Genomic DNA, 26,058 nt, shown 5'->3' with positions numbered 1-26,058 from the left:
TGCACCTGTAATTAATGCATCAAGTATTATCTTATTCAAGTCTCCCTTTGTGCTTTAAGTTAAATGGCATTTGGATTTCTTTTAACAATTTCTTGTTTAATTATTGTATATTTGCAAATATTTTATCCCATTTTACAGTTAAAGTGGCCTTCAGGAGAATGTGAAACTTTTCACATTTTATCATGTTATAAAAAGGTGATAAAATAAACTAAATCCTGGTCACAAATTGCCCAGCATTTAGCTGCAACCATTTTTTCCATCTGCTTCCTGTCCATGCAGATGAATCACATCCCCACAGTATAATGCTGCCACTACCATGTTTTAAAGTGGGGTTGATGCTTTCAGGGTGATGTCTAGTGTGAGTATACCAGCGCTCAAAATGCTTTGCGTTTTGGTCAAAATGTTCAGTTGTGATTTATTCTGAACAAAACACTTTCTTTCAATCTTTGCTGTTTTGGCAACATCTTTTTTGGTAAATATGTTTCCAAATATAGAAAATATATATAAAATACAGAAAATATATATAAAAGACAATGTATATAAAATATTGTATAGAAATATTTAATACAATAGTTATATAAATATATATTAATATATTTATGTATATTTAGAAATATAGAAAATATATATAAATAGAAATGTATATTTCTATATGTATAAATAGAAAATATATATAAAAGACAGCCCTCATTTTATCTGTCACAGGCTTGTGAAAAGCAGAGATTTTACATTTTCTTAACCTGGCTGTTAAATTAATACCAAAGTCCAAGAAATAATCTGTAGAGTAAAACTGAAACTCATTTATGTTTTAACTGAAAATCTATATATGCTGAGCTTGAAAAACATTAATTATTTCATACTGAAAAAGGTGTCTTGAATGTGGAACATGCATGACATTTTTACATGGAAATGAATATTTGATATGTACAAAATAGGTGTGTATCAATCACAATAAAGTACTTTGATAATTAAACCAATTATACCTTCAATGTGTGTAGTGTGGCATGAAAATTAACTCGCCTGTTGGTTTTGTGGTTGAGGGTGCAGGAACACTTAGCACATGGGGGTCTTTGAGCTTGTGGAAGTTGTTCTGATCACAAATAGAAAACTGTTCACTGTTCTGATAACCTGACATATTAAAAGAAGTCATGACTATTAGTTCAAATAGTCAAAAAAGATTACTTCTGTTTATTATTAGCACACTGTTAACAAGTCAGCGTCTGTTAATCCTCCTTAATTCTACCTTAATCTGTAAAAACCCTCTGCTCAAAAATTTGATTTTGTATCGCCACTGAGCAGACATTGTCCTGAAGTATTTTGTCAAGGTGTTGCTTACTTCTTTAATTCCCTTGCTGTCGCTGTAAGGCAGTCTTTTGTCCAGTAGAGAGCGACATACATCTTTTGGACGTCTGAAGTGTTTTATGAGTCGGTTTAACCTCCGAAAGAGTTTTTATTCCAAGATTTCCATCTGTAGGAAACTAGGACCGTTAGCTCTTTTGGCATTTGATATCATAATTAGTAGGTGGAAGTAGTTTAATAAAAACTTCTCTCTTTGGAGGGAAAGATTTTAGTTAGAACTTGTAAGTTGATAAAGAATAAAGCACAAGTAACCCATTTGTTGCTGATTTTCTTAGTTTATGCTGTTGCTGACACTTTTTAATTTTGACTAATGTGATGGGAGTGGTACAGTTCAAATACCCAATGTGCGTTTGAGTAATTTCCATGGAAAATGTCAGCAGGACACAGAAAGTTTTGCATTTAGTTTTTTTTTCTTTAAGATGGATATGTTAAAAGAAAAACAAGAAAAGTTGTTTAAATGCAGTTTTAATCCTTACATTTAATTGCGCCATGACATGGTTACGTTTAATACCGTAGTATAAGATTAACACCAATAACCAGTAACACCAATAAAACTTATAAACATATTAAATTTAGCAAAGATTCTTTAATCAGTTTTGTTTTTGTCAATTTATTTGTTTGTTTTTCCTTTACCATCTATTTATTGTTCTGCGTCATTATTTCGTGGTCTGACTTTTTTTACACAGCTTTTTAACACAAACTGAGGAGACTGACCGTAACACAGTTCCGGAAGAAAGGGGCGGGGCCTCGCGGCGGATCAGAGGTGATGACACGCGCGACACTAAAGCCAGTCCCGCTGCAGGTCTCGCGCCGGTGACATGGTGACAGCACGCGGGATCAATCTATTCGCTTTGTGAGAAAAGTAGTTTTTCGGATTCTGGCGCTGGAGTGTAGAGGTAAGTCCACCCTGCATCTTGTGTCTGTTTAGCTTTAGTTATTGCAGGAGCTGGCTTCAAAATGGTAAAAAATAAAACTATCTATCTCTTAGCAAACTCAGTTGTTGGTGACGTTTAATAACAAATCGTTACCACTATGTAGTATTTTGGAATACCACACGGTTTCTTTATCTTTTAACATTTTACTCATTTAGTTTTTTTTTTTACCTCATTTCAAAACCTCGTACCGAAATGTTTTAACAGCTTTGTGAAATTGCATACAACTCTAAAGTTAAATATGAATTAATTAAGACTTTGAATTTACTCCACCTTTGTTTAAAAAACAAGATATGACTAATTGTATTACTATTATGGACTAATCTACTTTTATCTGCATTTAAACAATTATTTTATATCTTTAATTATTTTATTTGCCACGTTAAATGCATAAGACATTCCTCCAGTTAGAGAGACTGTTTTGTGTTTATTGTCATCAAATAAGCTTTAAAAAGTTTTAATAATTTCTTTGTGATGTATCATTTTAATACAGTTATATAAAGTTTATAAGTTGATGCAATCTTGTCTTCATTAACATTTTACACATCTGCCTGTTTTTTTTTATTTATTTGTGATTTTAAAGGCATTCTGCATCATAAAAATATAAAGCCAAACCAAAGCACATATTAAGCCAGATGTGCAAGCATCTAGACAATACAAGTATCCCTGAAGTTACATAAGCAGAACAGAGCAGAAGAAACAAAATCTGCTCAAGGACATTCTCTGAGATAGCAAAGCAACAGCAACAGTTCAGCCACCAAACTTTCAGGGAGGAGCAGATTTATGGTGTAAAATATACACTGACAATAACCTGTAACTTGCATAACCATTTTGTATAGTTATCTGCTGACATTATAAATAATTTTCCTGTTCATGCAGGTAAATAGAGCATTTGAGTGGGAGAAACTTGTAGGGATTTAGTGATTGAAGTATTTTTTATAGATATCGGTGATTTGCTGGCTATTACAAGAGTGGATCAGTGCATGGAGATGTTTGACCAGTTGGCAAATTGGTAATCCATGCAGTGTGTTTGAGCAAACTGTGAACTGAAGTGTTTGCTGTGGGTCACTGCTTGGAGATGCTCCCATTTGAATATCCACTTCAGATGCTGTACATGCCGTCAGTGTCAGAGTTTATGTAAAACCAGATTTTTTATTTTTATTTTTCATTGTTTAAATTCTGCAACCCAGGACAGAAAAAGATGCTGGATGATCCTCAGCTACATTATCTTATCTGTTTTGAATACAAAGGCACAAAAGCACACACAGTAAAAATAGTCTCCCAGTCTGTGAAGACTTATTCCCACTGACCTTTCCCTAAATTACCTCATTTGTCATAAAATTAAGTGAATACTTGGTGTTCCTATGCAGTATGAACAACACATATGAGTCACAAACTGTCTCTGTGCAGTTTCTGGTAATAGTTTAACTGCATAAATCTTGTCCACTATTATCTCCTCAGCTGTATACTGGGAATGTGAGTAAGTGGAGACCCCACGTGTCGAAGTGCACAGAAAGAAATAAAAGTCTTGGTATTGCTGCATGTTTTTTTTATGTGTGTGTGGGTGTGTGTGTCTGTGTGACTGGTATGTGGGCTGGACTGAGAGAGAAAAAAGCCAGGGGTCTTTATTTGACCTCTCTCACCATGACCCTTCACCCCTCCCTAAGACAAGCCTTTTGTGTCCGCTTAGCTAGAGACCCTGGGAGAGCGTGTCTGGGGTGGGAGGTGGGGAGTCCCTGTGTTTGTGCATGTGTGTGTGCGTGTGGGGGTGCACTTGTGCAAGAAGTATAGCTCACATCAAAGCTTTACTTAAACATTGTTATCTCGGCTCACCTTTGACCTTGTGGTCATGAGACATCCCTCAAACTAATTCAGCCATGCCCTCACAGCACAGATGATATATGTGTGTTTGCATATGTTAGCTGACTTTTGCAACAATGGAAATAAAGCTCTAATTGCAAACTTTTAAAAACATCTTTGTAGTGTGGTAGCTAGGATTTTTGTTTTAACATTCACCTGATACTGTAGTTGAGTCTAAGCTTTGGTGTAAACTACACAATGCTATTAAATATTTTTTCTTCAAAGTGAGTTTAAATTACACATTTATAAAATTATATACATATAATACTTACATCTAGTTTAATATGTAAATAAAGAATATCATTAAAAATCAGTTACAGTATTAATTTCTAAGTAAAATCGTATTTGCTTGGTGGTATAGTGTTTGAATTTCTTTTTAAAGGATCGTAACTGCAACTGTGTGTGTGCGTGTGCGAAAATGTAGTAATGGGAATAGGGTTCAAGGGGTCATAAAACACCACAATAGTGTCTCTCTCCCTAGGGTGAAAAAGAGGCCGAAGGGAAAAAAAAAAGTAGAGGTGGAGATAAAAGGATCTCCCACTTCCATGTCAAGGAAAGAGGAAAGAAGGGGGAGGTGGGAAGAGAAAATATCAACAAAGCAGCCTTAAAAGTTTTACTTGCGGCTTATTGGTGTCATCTCTTCTGCATAAAGTTTTCTGCAATAAATACTGAATCCATGACAAAGCAAGAGCACAAGTTGAAACAGATGAAAGATAGAACTTCAGAATAAATTATAATCCTTCCTGAAGGTTCCTTTGTGCCAAATTAATTGAAACATTAACAAGAAGAATTTTATTTGAAATTATGCATTATTATTATTATTATTGATATTAGTTTGTTATTCTATGGATTTTTCACCAAAGAAAATTAAATTGGGTTTTACACCTACAGAAAGAAAAGCTTTGACTGTAAGCTCAGGGTTTTAGACTGCCCCCCCTCCCCCCACCACTCCAGTCTGTGGTCGTAAAATGAGCAGCATCCTCTTTGGTAGAAGGTGTGATTACTTCCTGTCAGCACTGGCTGTGTGGTGGTGACTGGGCTTTTTGTCTCCCAATCACTTCGTCTCTCTGCAAGGTGGTGCAAGGCCCCAAAAAGCCTGCGCTGCTCCTTTCAAAATGTGGGAGCAGGAGGTGGTCAGGAATGTGTCACTGCAACCATCTTCAGTCTAAATGTGTGAGGTGAATGTAAAGCTGGAAGTCTCGCAACAGTTGACCCAATAACATGTCAATGTTGAAAATGATTGTAGAAGAGACATCTGTTACTGAAGTTGTACTCTGGCAGTTTCTTTGCAAGGTAAATGAAGATTGTATTGGAATTAATAACGTTTAGAGATGCACTAATCTGACGCTGATTTTGACATTTTTTAGAGGTGTGACCTGACTTGACTTTTTTTTGTAGTATGACAAGTAGAAGTATAAAAAGTTGCTACGGGCTCGCTTAGTAGTTTTGAATCCACCAAAAACGGATATTGGAACTAGAAGATTTTACCCTTTTATAAATTCTAACTGCAAAAACTGCATCAAATTTCAGATTCTTGGTTTTATCTTTGGCGATAAATTTTCTTCAGTGTATAATCTTTCAATCACCAATCAGAGAAAATTAGGAGCGATTGTTAAGGCTGATAGGGGATCATACATCTGTCCACAGCTCAGCCCTAAAATATTGTAATCCCCCTGCAGATGTAGCTTTAAAGTAAGCTTTTATTTTTATTGGCATAATTTTTTTTTACTGTAAGTAATATTAATGATCTGGACTTAAATATTAGGAAATGGCAATGTGGTTTTCCAGCCTCTAAGACTTGGGAACTCATTACCAAAGACCAATCATCAAAATACCAGTGGCAAAGCTGGTCAGCAACTATAAGAGCAGTTATTGCTGTAATAACCATGAAGAGTTTTCCACACATAATGTAGTGTATATTTATTTTTAAAATGCTAATTTTTTATATCTTGTGCATTTTTAATGACACTACTTTTACATTGCTTTATTATGTTCTAAAATGTCTCTGTCTCATTTCCTACCAGAAACAAAAATAGCCATTAAATGAAAATAATTAGTCTCTATATGAATCTGTCTAGGTGCGGATTTTTGTCTGGCGTGTTTCTGTGAAAAATGTTGCCATCTAGAAGATGGATTAAGAGGGCTCATAAAACATCTTGCATTTTGAATGTAGATATTTAGTTTTTATTGTTTTTTGTTTGTCTCATAATACAGAATATGGTTTTGCAAAGCAACACGTCATTGTAGGACATTGATAGATGCAGCTTCTTATTGAAAACATGCGATGAGTGCTTTTAAGTCAGTTGTGTGAATTTGTCAGCCAGCTTGGGAACTGCCAGAGTTTAACGCAGAGGGATTAGGTTCATGCTCAGAGTCAGGTTTTATTCTTTCAATTAACAACTACAACATATTTGTCCTCCTAAAAATCTGAGTTTGTTACATTTATTTGTGTAAATGATTTGTTTAAGGTTAGCGCTGAGCTACACCATGGAGAGAAGGAGTTAGAGAAATGCTCTTGGAGAGAAAGTAGAAAAACAGAGGGAGGGAGTTGTGTCTAGGTCAGGGTGTTCTGACTGTCAGCGCAGCTGATTTTATATTATGCTCTTTGGTAAAACGCCCTGCACCCACAGCCACATTTTAAGCCCCTGTTGGATCTGTATGTGTCAGTGAGAGCAGATGTGCTTCTGATGTTAAATTATTTAGCACAAGTGTGGATGTGTCTGTGACTCTGCTCACATAACTAAGCAAAGACTTTTTTAAAATTGATCCCAGAGAGATTTTAAAACATATAAACATAAAATAGGATTATTTAAATTTTTATAATCATTGAAACATCGGAGTTTGTGTTATTTGACCAAAACTATATCTGTGTTTGGTTCACCTTCAGCTTCTTGTGATCACTTTAGAGCAAACAAAAACAACCAAAAGACTTTTCAGTTCAGTCTGGGCTTGCTGTGTGTACTTCCAGGATGGGGAACTCTTATGCAGGCCAGCTGCGGTCCACACGCTTCGAGGAGGTCCTCCACAACTCCATCGAGGCATCCTTGAGGTCAAACACTGTGGTGCCTCGGCCCGTCTTCTCACAGCTGTATCTTGAGACAGAGCAGCTGTTTATGCAGGATGGTGGGTTGAAGAAATATTCAGGTGAAGCAGCAGCGAGTCCAGGTTTAGGATGTTCACCATCTTTAGTCTTAAGTCTGAAACATTTGTTTTAATCATCATTTAAATTTTTACTATCAATTTGCCCTGAAATAAAACAATGTATTCGTATTCTAACTAGGTCGAACATTCAATGATGACGAAGAGGATGAAGATGGCTCTGAGTCTAACAGCCCACCGATACCCTATCAGATGAAACCTCCACCTGAAGGATGCTGCACCACAGATGGCATGTACAAGTTTATACATGTGGTGACAAAAATACAGAAAAGCAGTTTATGACAGACGTATTTTGAATCTGTTGTGGTCAAAGTGTGCCACATGGGGATTTTATTTTAAAATGTCAGTGTTGTCAATTAATGGGACACAATGAAAATGATTTTAAAAAGTGATCTAAAATCGATCCACAGCAATAAGACACATTCTGCCAGGGTGGTACAACCAGATATTAATTTTCCATAGATCCAGATTGGTTTGTAAACCATTTTTCTTAATAAATGAAGTCCCAATTTGAAGAGTTCCTGAGATTATTTTTCCTGATCATAAAATAGGTTAGTGATCTCAAACATGTAGACAAATAAACAAAAACTAAAGAAATGGGTAAGTGGACAAATACTTGATAAAATAATTTAATATCTCATGTATTTGTGTTGTTAAAATGGCTAATCTCATGGATCTACTTGGAATATTTAGTGAAAACATTTCTTTCCTTCTCTTCCTAACAGGTTTCTGTCAGGCTGGCAAAGATTTGCGTTTGTCCTCGCTTGCGTCAGAAAACTTGGATGTTCCTCCTGGGTTCATGCCAGTTGGGGTAAAATCCCCCTCCCTCCCTGACAACCTGCTGGTTTGCGCTGTGGACCGACGCTTTCTGCCAGATGAACGGGGTCGAAACGCCCTGCTTGGTAAGACAGAAGACTTTCTCAGGACAATGTGACATAATTTTCTGTTGAAAAGATTAGAATATGTAAGTAAAGTTCAGTCCAAAAATCTTTGGGTTTTTTTGCATCTGAGTGCATTGGTGATATTATCCACATAATCATTATACATAATGTGATCCGTTTGCTTAATCCTCTTTTAGGTTTCTCGGGAAACTGCTTGGGCTGTGGAGAGAAAGGTTTCCGTTACTTCACAGAGTTTTCCAACCACATTAACCTGAAGCTCAGCACCCAGCCCAAGAAACAGAAGCACTTGAAGTTTCATCTCTACCGCAACAACCAGGGCATGCTGGTTAAGGGTGCTCCCATTTGCTGGAGGGGAAATGGTAAAAGATGGAGCTACTGCTTTTACAAGAAATGTAGATTTTTCTTTTGATGTTCCACTTGAGGAATTGTACAATTTCACTATAAGGATGTTGTTAACTCTTTTATACTGTGTAATTTATTTAATCAAACATAAGTAGGGGTGATACCAGTTTTAAGAATTGACTTGATGATGTTTCTCCATCATACACATCATATTGAATGTATAAGATGGTAAATCGCAAAAGTAAAGCACTGCGATTTTAACCACTGGAGAGCCTTAGTTGTCATTTAGCTGTATTTTGAACTTTATAACTCTACAACGAATGCTTACTGGAGATGTTTTTTGTTTTAAACGCATGCAACAAAACACCAGTCACAAAATTAACCTTTAGCCAGATGCTTGTGTTGTTGAGGATGATCTGGGTTGTCTGTTTAACTTGTAGCCAGCTTGGATTACCAGCACTGAAGCCGAAGAGCTTCTCATACTTTGCGAGACAGCAAGTATGATATAAGACATTTTACCTGAAGCAGTTACATGAATGCCTAGTTTTTCAAAAACATCAACACAGTCACCTGTAAAAATGCTTTTAAAATTGGCAGACGGTAATCATGGTACAAAATGTTTGTACTATATCAATAAAAACAACTCATATTCACAACTGCTTTTAAAACGCATGTCAGATGTTTTTCATACTCTGAAAATTGGATGAAGCTGCATTTTTGATTGCAAAGATGTGAATGTGTGGGTGTGACCAGATGGACTGGTCAAACAGGGTCTTAGGGGGGTCAAAGGTGAGATGTTAGAGAGTGCACAAAAGCAGCAGCCTGAAGGTCATAGTGAAAATGGACATTAGGTGGAGAAAGCAGTTGTGTTTATAAGTGTAAAGACTGTTTATAGAGTCTTAATGGGGTATACCCCTACTGTTTTTGGATGTTTTAGCTCATTTGGTAATTGTTTCAACTTAGTTGTTTGGAACTGAAAGTGTGATATTTAGGAGTTGATAGAAAGATGTCGGATTTTCTCCTAATCTGCTTTTTCGCTTGGGTGTAGGTGTTGAGAGGCTGGAATTTAACACAAAGGAATTCTAGGCTTATTTCCTGAAAAGGGTTTGGTTACATACGAGCTGGACTAACAACCCAAAATACAAACAAAACCAGAGGTGAATCCTGTGCATAAGGCTGACATTATTGGCAAGTTTCTGGAGTCCTGTTTTATTATTTTTTTCTTTGCTTTGCTCCTCCAAAAAGAAAACAATACCATGTTTTTGTGTTAAGATTTATCTCCAGAGAAAAATTTGATGGTTCTTGCAGATTCAAGCAAAAGTAGCGTTCACTGAAAACATTTAATCAGTTCTGAATTCCTTCCATGTGTGTCACCAGTCACTTCCTGTTGTATTCTCTAATCTTATTCTGGAATTTCAGACTAGTGACACTTGTTGATAGATCTTGAAATCAGAAGAAGAATACGAAGTGGAACTCCAGCTTAGAGCAACCAAAGGCAAAACATTACGTATAATATGCTCTGAAATTTATGCAATGAGGCTTTTTAATTATGTCTTTATCCAGACTTTGATTATTTGCACACACAATTTGAACCTGCATGCATTTCAGAATATAACAGGATGATGCAACAACTTTCAGAATCAGATTTTGGAGAATTTGCTGCAGTGTTTGCACAAAACTCAACCTTTGGTCTTCTGGACATTTCCTCAGGATGTTAGGTGAATCCTGCTGATAGGTTTCACATACCATTTCAAAGATGGTATGCAAATGTGTCTCTAGAACCGAAGTGGATTTAGTTATTTTTTGGCATTTGTCTTCTTTATGACAAGGCTTTATTTAGTTCAGCTCATCTCTAATTGTCTTATGTGCTTAACTTTTGTGATTGGTCAGAGTTTAGTTTCTGGTGTTCAAACCCTCACACTTCAAAGTATGCGCTCCTTCTCACAGGCATGCCCATTCTCAAAGTGTTAATGTGAAAGAGATTTAATTTGTCTCTGTTTGTAGACAACCAATTTGATATGTCTTTCAGATGTCAGGATAAGACAGATCAGAACCAGTCTCTCAGAGGGCCACCTGACATTAGATGAACGGCCATCGAACCCGGCTTTGGCTCACTCGTCACACACACCAGGCAGTGCCACAGGTTAAAAATGACACAAAGACATATTACTGATTCTGGTCATTTCCTTGTTGTCTTCTAAAACATAATTGTCTCTAATAAATCTTTGTCATCTTTTTTTATTTTATTTTTAAGGATCGCACGTGGAGCCTCAGACAGCTGATGTTCCCACCACGCTGATAAATGGAAACCACACAGCAGCTTCCTCCATTGCCCAGCCACCTTTAAATCAGTCGGGACCTGGGAGACCATCAGTTACTGGTACAGATTCCCCTTAATGGGTTTTTCAGCTTTTTAGTTCTTTCTAGGATGTGTATGACAATAGTGTAATTTCCCAGAATGGCATACACTATCCTACGTAGAATCCATGCAGGCCATGTCTGCTTGTATAACACTACTTCTTGTTTATATGCAAACGAGAAGTTGTCTTTAAGCCCCTCCCCTTTCTGTTCGTCTGCTTCACAGGAGCCCAGCAGCTACTTTTTATGTCAGGGGCGGGGGAGGAGGGTCCTTTGTTTTCCCTGCTTTGATTTGGCAGTCATCAGAGCACTAAACATCTACCTCTCTTTTCTCCTCTGTTTGCCTCTCTGTCCTTCTCACTCCCTGTCTCTCGCCCTGCCTCCTCCATAAACCCAGGTTGTAAAATTCCCTCTCTCTCTGTCTCATCTTTTTCCTCCTGCATTATATCTGAATGAAACACTTCCTTCCTGGTGGTGTTGGTTTTTTTCATTGCCCTTTTAACAAGCGCATCTTTTATGTGTTTCCATTATTGCAGCATTTTAACAGATACTTGAGAAGAAAAGACAGATAAATGCATGACTAAAATACAACTGTTTTGCATTACAGTATCTACAAAAGTCTCCCTGGCATCTTGTAGTAAATGTGTTAATTTGTGAGGTGTTGGGATGGGAAAAGTGACTTCTGTGTCCCTCAGTTTGTCAGTCTCAAAGACTCTAAATCACTGGAATAAAACACAAGATAGGACAAAATACTTAATCTAAATATATCCTGATTATTATTTTTTTTTAACCTGGCAGTTCCACCTACAAATGCTGGTCCCCCAAAAAAGAGACACAAAGGCTGGTCACCTGATTCATCCGCCAATAGTTTGACAGAGAGTGCTGGGAAGTCTGCACAATCGTCATTAACTTTATCAACATTATCAGTGACTTCTGTCATCACCAATGGAGCAAGATCAGGTACAAATAGGTTTTTGGAGGCACTGTGTGTTTTTGTTATCAAGCTAATTAGCCTCATTGGAACTGTGTGCTAAATGTAAATACCTTTCTGTGTTTGTTTTCCTTTTGTGCCAGAGACTACAGCCATACAGAGTTCATCACGAGGATCAACAAGTCAACTTTCGGCCCCTGAAGTGTCTGTAACAGTGCCTGATCGGCTGCTACACACCTGCAGGCTGCAGCCTGTCATATTTAAAGGTAAGAGGGTCAGCTATGTGTGTCATTTGAAAGTCGGAGGAATTTCCAGCACCCTGTGTGGCTAAATCATCTTCATATATATTGAGAAATACCTAACACAAATCATCTTTTAAGTTTTTTCTGTCAATATTGTTCCCCCTTTAAAGCATCTACTATTCTGTTCTACACTTCTGTTTCCAATCATTTTTGCTTGCTAGAGAACGTTGTTCTTAAAAAATTACATTGGTGCTAAAAGATGTGACAGAAAAGGAGTTCTGCAGTGTCCAGTGCCAGTGTGTCTTCTAGGTAATTTATCAATATGCTTAGTATTGGAAACAAGGTTACAACCATTTTTATTTTATTATTCTGGATTGTTAAACATCCAGAAGAGATGTTTAACAACATCTCTACCTAAAAGAAATAGGAGGTAAAAAAATAGAAAACCAAAACTCAAACATCAGCCAAGTGTAAGACCGTTGGACAAAAACACACACACACCCAAAACAAAACTAAAAATACCGACAAAAATAATTTTGATAAGTAGCTTCACTGCTTTTGTTTGATTATTTTAGACATTCTAGATGTGAGTGTTGCCAGGACACTTCTGGGATTGTTGTAATGTGATGTGATCTATTGTCTGGAACTGACATCTGTTTTTATAAACCTCCCTTGGCATCTGTCCAAAAATGTTTTCACTCTGGTTTATATCAGGGAAACAGGCAGGATGGAAAATATCTTTGTTAAACAGGCATTGTAAACTGTAGCATTTCCCGTTGAAACACTGTGTGATCGCCACTTGGGTGGGATGCCTGCTGTAACATCTCCTCAAAACCACTTGAGGTTTAATTCAGCTTCACAAGACCGAGCTCCACTGTTTCATTAGTGGAAAAAGCTTCTATGATGGAACTACTCTAAAGAGATCTTTCTGTTATGTCAACAACAATGGAAGCCATCAGGACCATGAGAATATATTTTTTCTCTTGATAAAATAAAGATTTCTTGATTTTTAAAAAAACAATTTTTTATATCTGTTGTCTGGTGCTCATTTACACAAGATCATGATATAAAAGAATGAGGGGCCTTTAATATTTTTTGTTCCTTAACACGTTTCTCAGATGGCTTTTATGGTTATTGTGCTGCAGTCATTTATTTTGGTGGAAGATCTACTTGTATCTTTACACTTGATCTCTAAGCTCAGCATTTTTTGTGGGGGGTCTACCACTTGACTTTTTTTGTTCCAACCCACTCAGAGTCATTTTAGGAATTTAAAGTCAGTCTTACTCTCTCTCTCTGCGGCCAACGGCATATTACATGTTGAGTGTATTCTTCACAGATATCAAGGCTTAGTATTTTCCACTGTTTTGTGTCACTACAACTGCAATTTCTAGTATATCTTGCTGTAATATGAAAAAGGACGAATTAATTTAACAAACTGCTAAAATCCCAAAACTGACGTTGTTCAATTTATTCTGACTTACTCCCATGTTTTTTTTTTCTTCTGTACATTTCCTATTTCTCCAGGTCATGGCACTCTTCCTCAACTTACAGGCAACACAAGTGACGTACTCATCAGTTCTCTCCTACAGAGTTGTTACCTGAGCTCACAAACACTCCCCAGGGTTTACCAACATTACGGACCATCACCTATTCAACCTCTCTCTGCTGAGATGCAGATTCTGCTCACCGTTTACTACCTCGTTCAGCTAGGTTAGTGCAAAAGGCTTTTGAACACAATGTAATCTTCAAACCATGAGCTACAGTAATTTGACTTTTTAAATACAGCTATTACATTGTTGGTTATGGTCTTGCCTTTCTTTAACATCATATATATACTGCACACACTCTCCACTGCCATAACATTTAAGTGTTGTAGCAATATCTTACTTAAAGTATTGCATTACCGCATTGTGTGCAATGCAGATGCTCGGTCTGCACAGTGTAAGATTCACTCACCTCCATGTGCTCAACTGTTTAACTTATAGCAGTTTGTCATGTTATTGAATTATTTCAGCTAATAGTCACTAATCAGTGGGGAGAACTAATAAAACAATAAAGTTTAAGTCCAAGATGTTAGCAAAGTAACATATTCAAACCTGATGTGGAACAACAGTGAATTTGTTGTTCCTTTCATCCCAGTACACATGACCCATACAAAACAGCCACTTACATTTTTCAGAGGGTACAGAATTTCATTTTTTTTTTACAAATTGCTCTTCCTTTCTTCAGTCATAAACCTGTGCAACATATTTTTTATATACCATCATAAATGGTAAGATCGTAAAAAGTATGACTGCAGCTTTGTTCTCTCTCAGGCACTGAGCAGGTACCCCTCATTGAGGACTTGGAGCAGATATTCATGAGGTCATGGAGGGAATCTCACCTCAGTGAGATCAGACAGTTTCAGCAGTCACAGACACAAGGAACCCAAGGGAGACACTATGGCATAGAGGTCAGACGTTGCAAGAAAAGTATCAGCATTGTGATTTTTTTAAAATCAAATTTACATAAGCAACACTGATAAAATAATATACATTAATAAATGATTCAATTTGATCATCCTCAGGTACCCGCTAGCTTGCCTGGCCTCCCCCAGCATCTCTCTTTACCTCCTCAAAGTCAGCAGCCCCTCACCCCCAGTCAGCTTCCCTGGCTCGCCCAGCTGGCTGCCTCATCCTGTGGGGAGGGTGTGGTGGTGCTGGGGGAAGATGTCAAATCCTTGGCTCAGGGGCTTCTGCAAATGTTCAGTAGGTTGGTGGATGGACGACTTGAAAACACAAACTATGTCGTCATCATCGTCACTTCACCGGGACAAGAAACTCAGTCCTGTGTGGTGGTAACAGGTGAGAGTTGCGGTGTAATAAAAATAGTGATGCCATGGTAAAAGTGGACAGGAGATTGAATTTAACTGTGGATCTGTTTCAGGTAAACATCAGTGTCGTGCCTTGGCAGAAAGCATGTTTTCTCCCACTGAGGGACTGAAAGAAATCAGCCACCAACTCCACACAGGAGCTGCCCAGGAACTTGTCCACTATTGCAATTCCCTCGGACAGGGCAAGTCTCTATCTTTGGCTTGTTCATTTGCTATTGAAAATTTTGTCAGAATTTTCTAAAATATTTATGTGGCTTTCTGTTTCTCAGATGGTAATATGGATTTCCTTCTGGACAGTGCCAGTGTGGAGCACGAAGCATCACCCCCATCCAGTAGTCAGACGTTAGCTGAAGAGAAGACTCCCAAAGCCAATAATAGCCCCAAAGATAGACCTAGTCCAAAAGATTCACAAACATCCAGTTTTAAAGATACGCCCAGCCCTAAGGAGACAGCTTCAAGCCCCAAAACCCCTTGTTTAGGTAAGAAGAAGGCTCTTTGGGGTTGAGTGTTAACCATTTATAGTGGCACTTGCATTAATGTTCACGTCCTTGAAGAAATGTAATTCTTTTTTACATCTGCATTAGAAGGTTGTCCAATTCAGAAAGGGCCTTAGAAAAATACCTTAGATAAGATTTGCTCTTCAAACAAGCAACCATTGAAAAATCAGGTTTTATTTAAAAATTTTGAGTTTCAAATTTCTGTTACAATGTCAACTTTATTTACATTTTGTATGTTATAATCTCAGTGTCCATCTTTGTGCTTGCAGAATACAGAGTAGAGTGGCGTGAGGTTCGTCCCATACAGCTGGCGGTGGCTAGAAAACTGCTGTCACATGTTTGTGCCATTGCAGACTCCAGCACACAGAATCTGGACCTCGGTTCCTTTAACCGGGTCAGCTTCCTCATCCTTGTCCCGCCTTCCGAGGTCTCATTTCAGCAGACTGTTCTTCATCTCTGGAGCTCTGGTTAGTAGTCTTTGTCTCTTAACCTGTATATATCGGACAAGTTTTTAGTTCAACAATAGTCATAAGCGAAGAGGAAGTGTTTTTAATTTTTTATATATTACTACTGATTTAAATTATTCATTCTTTTGTATTTTCTAGGTGTTCTTCAGGAGCTTGGGAGTTCAGAGCAGGAATTTGCGTCTCAGAGAGAGGCAGAGCGCTATGTGGTGAAGATGGATCAGAGCGCTCAGTCACGAATTGACAAGCTTCTCCAGGAAGCACAGAGCAACTCCTACACGCTCTACATCTTGGTTCATGACCATGCCCATTGGGATATTAGCAGGTTTGGATTAGGAAAGCTTAAATCAATGAAACAATGCAACAAAGATGAGGTCATTCATTGTATTTATGTGACTCCTGTCCCAATCAGCACATTTTACAGCAGCACAGACGGCAATCTGGGTCTCGTGGATCGGTTGTTAAACTCCCGGCAGGTGAAAGACGCCACAAACATCTTGATTCTGCACGTCACCTCATTCCCCTTTGCTTTGCAAACACAGTGCACTCGCATCAGCCCTTACAATGAGATTCACTGGCCATCTGCGTTCAGCAATGTGAGTTTAAGCTCTGTTTGGGATGGACATTTGGTGAGACAGTGGTCTGGTTGTTAGTCTGAATGTCAGCTTTTGCTTGTGTGTAGGATGTGGACCTGTATCATGAGAGGACACGGTACTTTGGTGTGTCAGAGCTTTTAGAGTCGACCCGTTCAGGAAGCAGCCTCCCACTGATGCGATATGATTCCTCCTTTGAGAGCATGACATCAACCCTCGAAGAGAGGTTCAACACCCACATACACCATCCTTTATCAGCTAAACTCTAATAAAGTTTAAAACCAAGTCATAGTAGAAGTTCACTGTTTCTTCTTGGTGTTTTCAGATTTCCCAAACTCCACAGCGCTGTAATACGGACTACAGTTTTAGTCCAACAATACTGTGTTGCTCTGATGGCTGCATCTGGCAAGATCAGCAGCTCTCACAATCTCCACAAACACACCTCTGTGGAAACCATGGAAATTGTACAGTCTCTGCTCACCGCTGTTCAGCAGTGTCCCACCCATCATGGTCACATGGTCCTGCTGCGGATCCCCTCTCTGGCTCTGGCAGCTTGGGCCCACCGACGGCTGTCCAGAGTGAGGAGGCAGCTGGGTATGGAGGACAGTTTCGAAATCATTCTGGGGAATCCTAGCCAAGCTTTGACGATTGGACAGACTTTCACTGATCAGATCAAGGTACGGTGTTGGTTGTTGATAGGATTCAGTTTGACACAAATGTTATTAGAAATGCAAAGCGTTATCATACTGTAAACAATATATATTGATATGTGTGTTAATACACTACAGATTTGGTTAAAGATCCAGGATGCTGAATGGGTTCCTCATACCTACTTAGAGCTGGAGGCTCTGCCGTGCATCCTGATCTTGTCAGGAGCCGAACCGCTTGGAGAATCATTACCGAGGTACTCGCTGAGCTTCGACTGCTGACTTTAGATTGCGTTTCTGATGAAAATTAGTAAGCTTCAATAAAGGCCACAAGCAGATAAATTTGTCTTATTTTCTTGTACAAGGTCATTGAAGTATTGCGACCTCAGAGTGATAAGCTGCTCATACCTTCAACGGACCACTCTGGAACAGGAGTTGGGACTAGCTGCTTACCTGGTGAAAGCAGAGTCACGGCCACCACACAACCCTGGACCAGGAAGTGACTTGATCGAAAGCGATGCTGAGAAACTCAGCAGCACTGACAATGAAGAAGAGGAGGGACAGGAGAACGGTATGATGAGAAATTAAATCAGTCAACGTTTGCAAATGACCTGAATTTTTTATTCATTTAAAACCCTCTCTTGTCATTTGGGGTCATTTCCAGGAGACTCTCCTTTACAATCCTCTCTCCAGCCATGCCCTGATGGTAAAACTGTAGATCCCCTCCCATCTCGAATTACCACCTCTCCAAATGTTCCAAAAGAAACCCTGGACAACGTACAGTCTCCCTCAAAAGCCCAGGTTCAGCTTCAGCCCCAGACCTCCTCTCAGTCATATTTTCAAATTACCCCCAACTTCCAAAGCCAACCCCAAGTTCAAGGTTATCCTCAGGTCCAGCTGATCTCCCAGCAGCAGGCACAGCTCCAAGGTCAAAGTCAGTCAGCATCTCAAACAAATGTTCAGTCCTACAATCAAACAGCCATTCAGCAGCAACCTGTTTCTCAACCTCAAATTCCCTCCAAATCTGCATCTTCGGACTCCTCATCTCCACGGGCCTCCTCTCCTAATCTGAGCTGCTCCTGGGCGAGAGGACTGAGTCGTCCCCCATCTGTGCTCCTCCCCCGTGCTCTCTATGACATTATTACAGCCAGTGACAGCAGTGGCCTTCCACGGTGTACTTCATTCCTGCCACACATATCTGTTGCGTGGGCAAGCAGTTTTAGGTAACAGAAACTCTTATTTCTCTATAATAAAATTGATTTGTTGGTTATCTGTAGCACTGTCCTAATGTAATGTGTTTAGGATAAATTTTAAGAATACACTACTCCTAAAACTACAAACTCTAATATCTTTATTGAAAAGGTTGTGCATGTTGAAAAGTGAAAGCAACTGCATGACTACATGTCTTTTCCAGGTTTAGTGGCTGAACAATGTTTCATGCTCAAGTACTTTATATCTGTCCTGTCTTTTGTGTTCCTTGGTCTTCGTGATGTAGTTTCTTCAGTAATGTTCTCTAACAAACATCTGAGGCCTTCACAGAACAGCTGAATTTATACTGAGATTAAATTACACATAGGTGGAGTTCAGTTATTACTTAGCTGTCCTTGGAAATAAACTAATTTTACCATTTTTTTTCTAAGGCACTGTATTTTTCTTTTCTTTTTTCCCTGAAATTAAGAAACTCCATTAGTTTACAAAAAGCAAACAATTGAAGAAGAAGATAGATTCATTTCAAAAGTAAGCTGTAAGAGCCATCAGCTATAAGTTGATTTGCACAATCCTAAAAGATGTACAAACAGCAGAAGCGTGGGAAATGGTGGAAACAACTGTAAACATAGTCTTGGGTGTAGATGAAATCAAAATGGCCTGTATTTTGAAATGAGTTTTTATTGTTTTTTTTCCTCAGACCTCTGCTTAGCAAAATGATGACATGCACAGAGCAGTCGCTCTATTATCGCCAGTGGACAGTTCCTCGGTCCTACCACATGGACAGCAGCAATCGCACTGAAGGACGAACTGACAATTTTCACCCACGTAGGCTGTTGCTTAGTGGTCCCCCACAGGTAGTGTCAGTCTGGTTGACTTTCTTCCATTCATTTTATTAGTTTTCTTCTATTCAGAAGTCTTATTGTTCGTTTTCGTGGTCAGGTGGGGAAAACGGGGGCATATCTTCATTTTCTGGGCCTCCTGTCTCGCATGCTGATCAGGCTAATGGAGGTGGATATCTATGATGAAGAGGACATCCACTGCAGTAAGTTCTCACTTACATCGCTATATAAAAAACTATTTTTCTTCAAATTCTAATGTAAAGATCATGTAATCATACCTTCATTTGTCAAGACATGTCTTCATTATGTTATTCTCTTAGTTCTGTCACTCATAAGGAATGTGCATTACATTTTCAGCAGCCGAGGTAGAAGGTGTGCAGTACCACCCACCCAATGCTCCCTGGCCAAACACAGAAGTTATAAAGACAATGCCCTTCGACTACACCATCTATGACCCAAAGTATGATGACATCAGCATTGTATACTGTCCTGGATTTAAACCACGAGCTGATGGTATGAAGTCTGCAAATAGTCTTTCTCTTGGCAGTTTATTTTTTAATTTCCAAATGTAGTCCAGGTATCCAATCATTCATCTTGCAATATTATTCCCTCCTCTCTCCTCTGTTGTGTTGCTAAGGAAACCCTGTCCGCCAGGAGGATGTGTACCTGCGCAGACGGACATCTCGGATAAAGCTGTCCAAGTACGCAGCGTACAATACCTATCATCACTGTGAGCAGTGTCATCAGTACCTTGGCTTTAACCCCAGATACCAGGTCTGCAAGTTACACACCTACTTACACACAAAATGATAGAAGACAGTGTGAGAAATAACATTCAAGCTAGCTCTAAAATATAATTTGTAGTTATCTCTAATCAAATTCCAGATGTATGAGTCAACGCTGCATGCCTTCACATTCACCCATCTTCTGCTCGGAGAAGACATCCAGCTCTATTTCATCATCCCAAAGTCTAAGGAACACTACTTCAGTTTCAGCCAGCCAGGAGGCCAGCTGGAGAGCATGCGGCTGCCGCTCACTTCTGACTGGGTATGTTCTTTGTATTTTACATTTTTCTACAGAATTTGTCAGTGCCGATTCCCAGAGGGACCATTCGATTGTTGAATATTTTCCTTAGATTAGCTTTGAAGAGTGTATTAGTTTTTTTTTTTTTTTTTACATATAAACATTTATCATGTTGTAGTTTTAATAAAGAGAAATTAATTTAAGGGGACTTTATTCAAGGATTGGTTGCAGTTAAAACATTTCTCCACCAGGGGGTGGAATTGTTAAATATTTGAGTAAATATACAAAAGCACAGTCAATTCATGTTTTGCCAGAAATGCTAAATAATTTTATCATCTTTTCTTTTTTTTAATTCTTTGTCATATAGCGCTATCTTGAATTAATAAAATGACAAAAATGTCTGCATTTTACTATTTTGTTGTACTTTTGCAGAGCCCAGACTGCATTAAGAGTCCAATCTTCACCCCAACCACCGGTCGCCACGAGCACGGTCTGTTCAACCTGTACCATGCGATGGATGGAGCCTCACATCTACACATCCTTGTTGTTAAAGAGTATGAGATGGCTGTCTACAAGAAGTACTGGCCCAACCACATCATGCTGGTGCTGCCCACTGTCTTCAATGGAGCGGGCATCGGTATGTGGCTCTGATTAACTCTGTTATTCTTCTGTTTCATAGTTATTGTTTTTGTTTGGATTTAACTTTCTTTTCAGATTAAATCACTTTTATGATCATATCTTGATGTATGTTTAGGTGCTGCTCACTTTCTGATAAAGGAGCTTTCTTATCACAACTTGGAGTTGGAGCGCAGTCGGCAGGTGGAAGGAGGTAGCCCATCGGTTGATGTCTGGCCCTTCATCATCCTTGCTGATGACTCCTGTGTTATGTGGAACGCAGTAGACAACGATAAACTGAGGTGAAAGAAAACCGTATGCTGTTGTTTGACAAAGAAGATCTTATGGAAAAGTTGCTGGGTTTAACGCAGTCCATGTTTACTTTTCGTTGTTCTCATAGTTGTCCTGCTGAACGTGCTGTGTCACTAAAACAAGTCTTGCAGCATATGGAGGCCTGCCCAGACCTTGCCCAGTATGGCCTGTGTGGTATAAGGAAGTGGAACAGCCGAGGAATAACAGGTGAGAAAACACAATGTCAGGGAGAAAAGAAAGTTTCAGGTTGAATAACAAAATGATTACGAAAAAAAACTTTTAATCCAAAAAACTCCAAAACCTTATAGATTCCTTCCTTTTAGTTTATTTGTTAAAAAATTACAGCAGATGTTATTTAATGATACTTTGCTTGACAAATAAGTTAAATTCACATCCTCATATGAAAGAAATCTATACTTACTCACATAAATCCAATTTGAACACTTGGTCAGATGTAGTAACAATTAGTCAAAAGCAATCCCAACTACAGTGCATTATAGCCAAATCCCCTTTGCATCTAATTGTACATTAACTGTTCAAAGAAGCCTGGCTGTTTGCAGCATCTAATTCAATTAAACACATTATTAGTTTATATAAATATACATTTTTCATGAATTTTGATTCAGAAAATTGTAGCTTTGTTAATTTTCCTGACTACATTATAGCCAGAAATTATGTTGTTCTTAACGTTTTTAAATTAAAGTATTTTACTGTTGTTTTTTTATTGTTGTACAATGTTGTTTTGTTATTGGCTTTCCCAACCAAGGAACTGTAGATGAAAATTTGCCCTGGCCACAATCTTGCACATTTACATTTTGTTCTTTCATATGAATTGACCCTTTACAAATAAATAAAAATACAAATCAAACTCACTGACTCAGCATCAGTCCTTCATTAAGCATGCAGCAACCGTGAAGAGGAACCACTTGCTTTTAACCTAGTTCAATATGAACTTCAATTTTCCATCACCTGTCAGGACTTGAGAGGATGGAGAACAGATAAAGACAAAACATGGTAGCACAGATCCAGGAGGATGTTCTTCAGCAAAAGAAAAGCTGAGTAGATATAGTCCATGGCAGCAACAGCTCTGTCCCCTAATGTGTTGTCCTAAAGAGAAATAAAGCTAAACAGATAAACTCAGAGTCAGGTGTACCTACTGTTATCTGCATCCATTCTGTGATTATTTTGAGTTTTATATTTAGGAAGAAAAGTTTTAAAATCTTTTCTGAATTTAACATGTAACTGCCATCTTCTTATGCACTAAAGATATGTATTGTCAGTTTCAAGATCTAATTTGTATTGCAATATTATTAAAAAGTTTATTTATTTCAATAACTCAATTTATGAGTGAATGACAATATAGAGATTAATAGATGGATGTTTCAAGTTTTCATTTCTGCTAATTATGATAATTTACTTACATCAAATGAAAATGCATTTAAGATTAGAATATTATACCAAGCCCAAAAAAACCCTAAATATTTTCATTATTTTTCAATCATTTTAACCACTTTAACTCAAATCAACATTTTGTTTTATAAAAGGTAAAGCGGCATGTTCCATTAATTTCATCCTGCAATGCTTTGCTGTTGAATCAGGTATCAAACAGTGGGAGCCGTTCTCCAGAGGTCACGTTCATGACTTCCTCCTCCTCAATGTTGACCGGAGTCAGAACGTCCAATACGACCAGAACCGCTTCACCTGTCACGATGTGGACTTCACCCTGAGGCTGCACAGCGCCGGGCTCCTTGTCTGCAGGTTCAACAACTTCAGCGTGATGAAAAAGCAGATTGCCATTGGAGGTTACCGGACATTCATTATCAAGACCAAGGTAGACACTAATACATAATTCAAACTGAGCCAATAGTTTTTCTAGAACACTGCACAGTTCATGAAGCCTTGTCAGAGCCACAAATCAAAAATTATATTTTAATGTTTTTAATTAATAATTGTTTTGACTGGAGAGTCAGCATACTGAGTTGTTTAAAATGTTTATTTACATTTTAAACAACTCTGATACAGTGTCATTAAAAAGTATTTTGTCTCTTTTTTCATCACACTTGTGTGTTTAGGTCGTCTTTCCTTATTTCTGTTGAATCATGAATACTAGCGATAACTGATTCTAATTTAGGTTCAGGATGTTTTTGTAACTTCATGGTCGAGTAGTCAGTTCTGCCTTGGAGTAATTTTTTAAAACTTATTTCATGATTTGAAACATCTTGAAGAAAAACTCAGAGAAGAAATCTGTAATGGGGAAAAAACCTTTCCCTGTTTACAGCTTTGTGCACATTAGCTGCTGTATTTACCCTTCTTAATAAATAACAGTATAAAATAATTTTAAATAACATCCAAAACTGTTGGCTCTTATTCAGATGACAGACGCTTCCACCTCAGTGGGGCCCTCACAGTACATCTGTGCCCCAGACAGCAAGCATCTCTTCCTGGCTTCACCAGCTCAGCTTCTCCTGGAAAAATACCTCCAACACACCAGCCAGAAACTGTTTCCTCTCAGCACCAAGAACTACACTCACCCTGTTCTGTCTGTGGATTGTTACCTCAACCTGGGACCTGAGGTATAAAAACACTCACCCACCCATACACGCACATAATAATAACAACCTGTCACATTAAATGCCAGAATAATGACAATGATGATTTGTAAAAAAAAAAAAATTGGTATAGCTTTCTTTGAATCCAAAAGTTTACGTACACTAAGAGTACTATAATTTTAAGCGATGTGGGAAAATCCAAATGTATAGATATATCTTAAAGCAGCACCTCAAACACACTGACAAGGACACTATGTGTAAATGGAGAAATAACATCTCAAGATGTCATTGAGGAAGTAAAAATTTTGGTACAAATAGGCATTTCAAATCAACAAAGACTCAACCCATACAAGAAAATTAGTTACTGTGTCTTAAGAATAAAAAAGTTAATATTTTAGAGTGGCAATAGCAAAGCCAATTCTACCAAAAATCAAGAAAATAGATATAAATTTTTGAAATGAAAAACATTTAACAAATGGCAATAATTTTGGCAGCCCTATAGCTGACCTAAATCAGAGAAAGTTTAGCCCGGTTTAATGTCTGACACTGAGGAAAAAGTTTGTTTCTCTTTATAAAGTGTATGCAAATTCGAATGTGATTTCAGGTACAAATTGTGCCGTAGTGGAAGCGGATACATTTAAACAAATTGCTCTCCTTCTACAGGTGACAGTGTGTTTTATCAGTTCCAGACCTCACTGTATCAACATCAGCACCGCTGGTCTGCTGTTCAGTGGCCTTCTTCTCTGTTTTCCTGACACATTTGTGACCTCTGGGTTCCTCAAGAAGTTCACCTTTCTCAAAGGTACAGCAGCAGACCACAAACATACTGGAAAGTGCTGCATTGTTGGCAGTGGCCCATAGGAAAAAATGCATTTTATAAACAAAAACACTCAGCAGATCGTAGTGTGAATCACATCTAAGGTATTGCTTTTAATGTCAGAATGTCCCTCTGTGATTGTGGCCTGTACAAAATATCATACTTTCAAAAATAAATTCAACATAGGACATGAACTTTGTGTAGATTCGTTCTTCATGCTTCCTGCCTGCGACCTATTAAAAAAAAAGGACTTCTCTCATCTTCACAATGTCTGTCCCTGTTGCCTGCCTCTGTGTAGGTGCAACCCTGTGTGTAATCAGTGCAGATCGCAGCTCACTGAGGCAGACTGTGGGCAGGCTGGAGCTGGAGGAGCAGTGGAGGTTCAGGCTCAGCGACGAGTTCCAGACTGCCAACGCCAAAGAGGACCGGCCGCTATTCTTCCTGACTGGAAAACATATCTGACTGAAACAAATGGTCAAAAGGAGCGGCAAAGAGTCGGTCACAAGAAATTCAGTGGGGTGTTTTTTTTTTTTTTTTTTGTCTTTTAACCGCTCACAGCAGGACATTGATTATTTACTTGCTATCTGGGAAACTGTTGTTTGATCACTTGATGAGAGGAAACAGAAGGTTTTACATTTTGTTCTTGGTTCAACTTAGATCTATCTTTTGATGCCTTGGTGAAGAAATTTCAGTTTTCTACATTTACAGATCTGTTAAGCACATATTTTAGTAAAAAGATAATGAAGCTTTTAAAACACCGACGTTTCAGACACTTTTTGCTGTGTATTATCAGGGTGAACAAGCTTCCTGTGTAGATGAATGCAAAACAAAAAGGTGGAAACAGGGAAGGCACAATCATTTGTGTGCAATGTCAGCCCATTTCTGGCAAACTTTTTATTTAGTTTTTTTTTTTAGATGCATGTTTTTCAGACTTTCTTTTTTTCTTTTTTGAACAAAAAACATTAGAAATTATATATTTTTAGATGTAGAGCATGTAAAAAATTATTTTCTTTGTGTACAAAAGGTAACACTGCCGCTCTGTATCTGTGCTGGTACAATTTTTTTTTATAACTTTTATACCTGAAAGGAACATAAACGTGCCATTTCTCTGCAGCTTTTTAACTATGTACATTTTTATACACAATTTGCATAAATTCACATATATTTTAAACTTGGTGTGTTTGATTGTGTAGTGAAGTATCAATCTAGTTCAAAAGTTCAGCGTTTGCTCTTTATTTTCAGGTCTGTTTCCCATTCTCAGTCCTCAGATTGAATTTCTGTGGTCTTTATGTGAGATACAGGTCTATTACCTCAAAAAGATTAACTAGAATATTAAACTGTCTTGTCAGGGGCAGTAAAAGTGGTTCTGTTATGTAGCAGAAGACAAGAACCTAAGTCTGCAGTGAGTCTGCGAACTGTCAGGACTCTCAGATTTCCTCCTAGAACTACATTCCCAGAAGACGTGTTGATAAATTTAGTGTAAAACACTTGTCACACAGGCTCAAGCTGCTTACTTAAAAACACATCACACAGATT

General features: G+C 38.2%; 1 protein-coding gene across 1 annotated transcript; it reads left to right on the top strand.

Moving 5' to 3' along the window:
- The first annotated feature begins 2,168 nt into the window (after positions 1-2,168).
- Positions 2,169-25,665, top strand: greb1 (growth regulation by estrogen in breast cancer 1). Its single transcript, XM_023331937.1, has 34 exons — positions 2,169-2,255; positions 7,120-7,274; positions 7,432-7,539; positions 8,036-8,212; positions 8,389-8,571; positions 10,584-10,697; positions 10,809-10,934; positions 11,711-11,872; positions 11,987-12,109; positions 13,610-13,795; positions 14,401-14,537; positions 14,652-14,928; positions 15,011-15,139; positions 15,227-15,436; positions 15,724-15,921; positions 16,060-16,243; positions 16,331-16,514; positions 16,601-16,737; positions 16,837-17,188; positions 17,300-17,415; positions 17,524-17,729; positions 17,823-18,381; positions 19,065-19,221; positions 19,307-19,409; positions 19,564-19,719; positions 19,844-19,980; positions 20,092-20,253; positions 20,662-20,866; positions 20,984-21,146; positions 21,245-21,363; positions 22,755-22,987; positions 23,529-23,729; positions 24,369-24,507; positions 24,821-25,665. The coding sequence occupies exons 2-34, from the start codon at positions 7,121-7,123 to the stop codon at positions 24,982-24,984; spliced, it is 5,961 nt and encodes a 1,986-aa protein (XP_023187705.1). The 5' UTR covers positions 2,169-2,255; position 7,120; the 3' UTR covers positions 24,985-25,665.
- Positions 25,666-26,058: the final 393 nt, after the last annotated feature.

The sequence above is a fragment of the Xiphophorus maculatus genome, chromosome 4, assembly GCF_002775205.1.
Source record: "Xiphophorus maculatus strain JP 163 A chromosome 4, X_maculatus-5.0-male, whole genome shotgun sequence".
Taxonomy (NCBI): domain Eukaryota; kingdom Metazoa; phylum Chordata; class Actinopteri; order Cyprinodontiformes; family Poeciliidae; genus Xiphophorus; species Xiphophorus maculatus.
The sequence above is the reverse complement of the archived record's forward strand: the minus strand, read 5'-3'. Positions and strand labels throughout refer to the sequence as shown.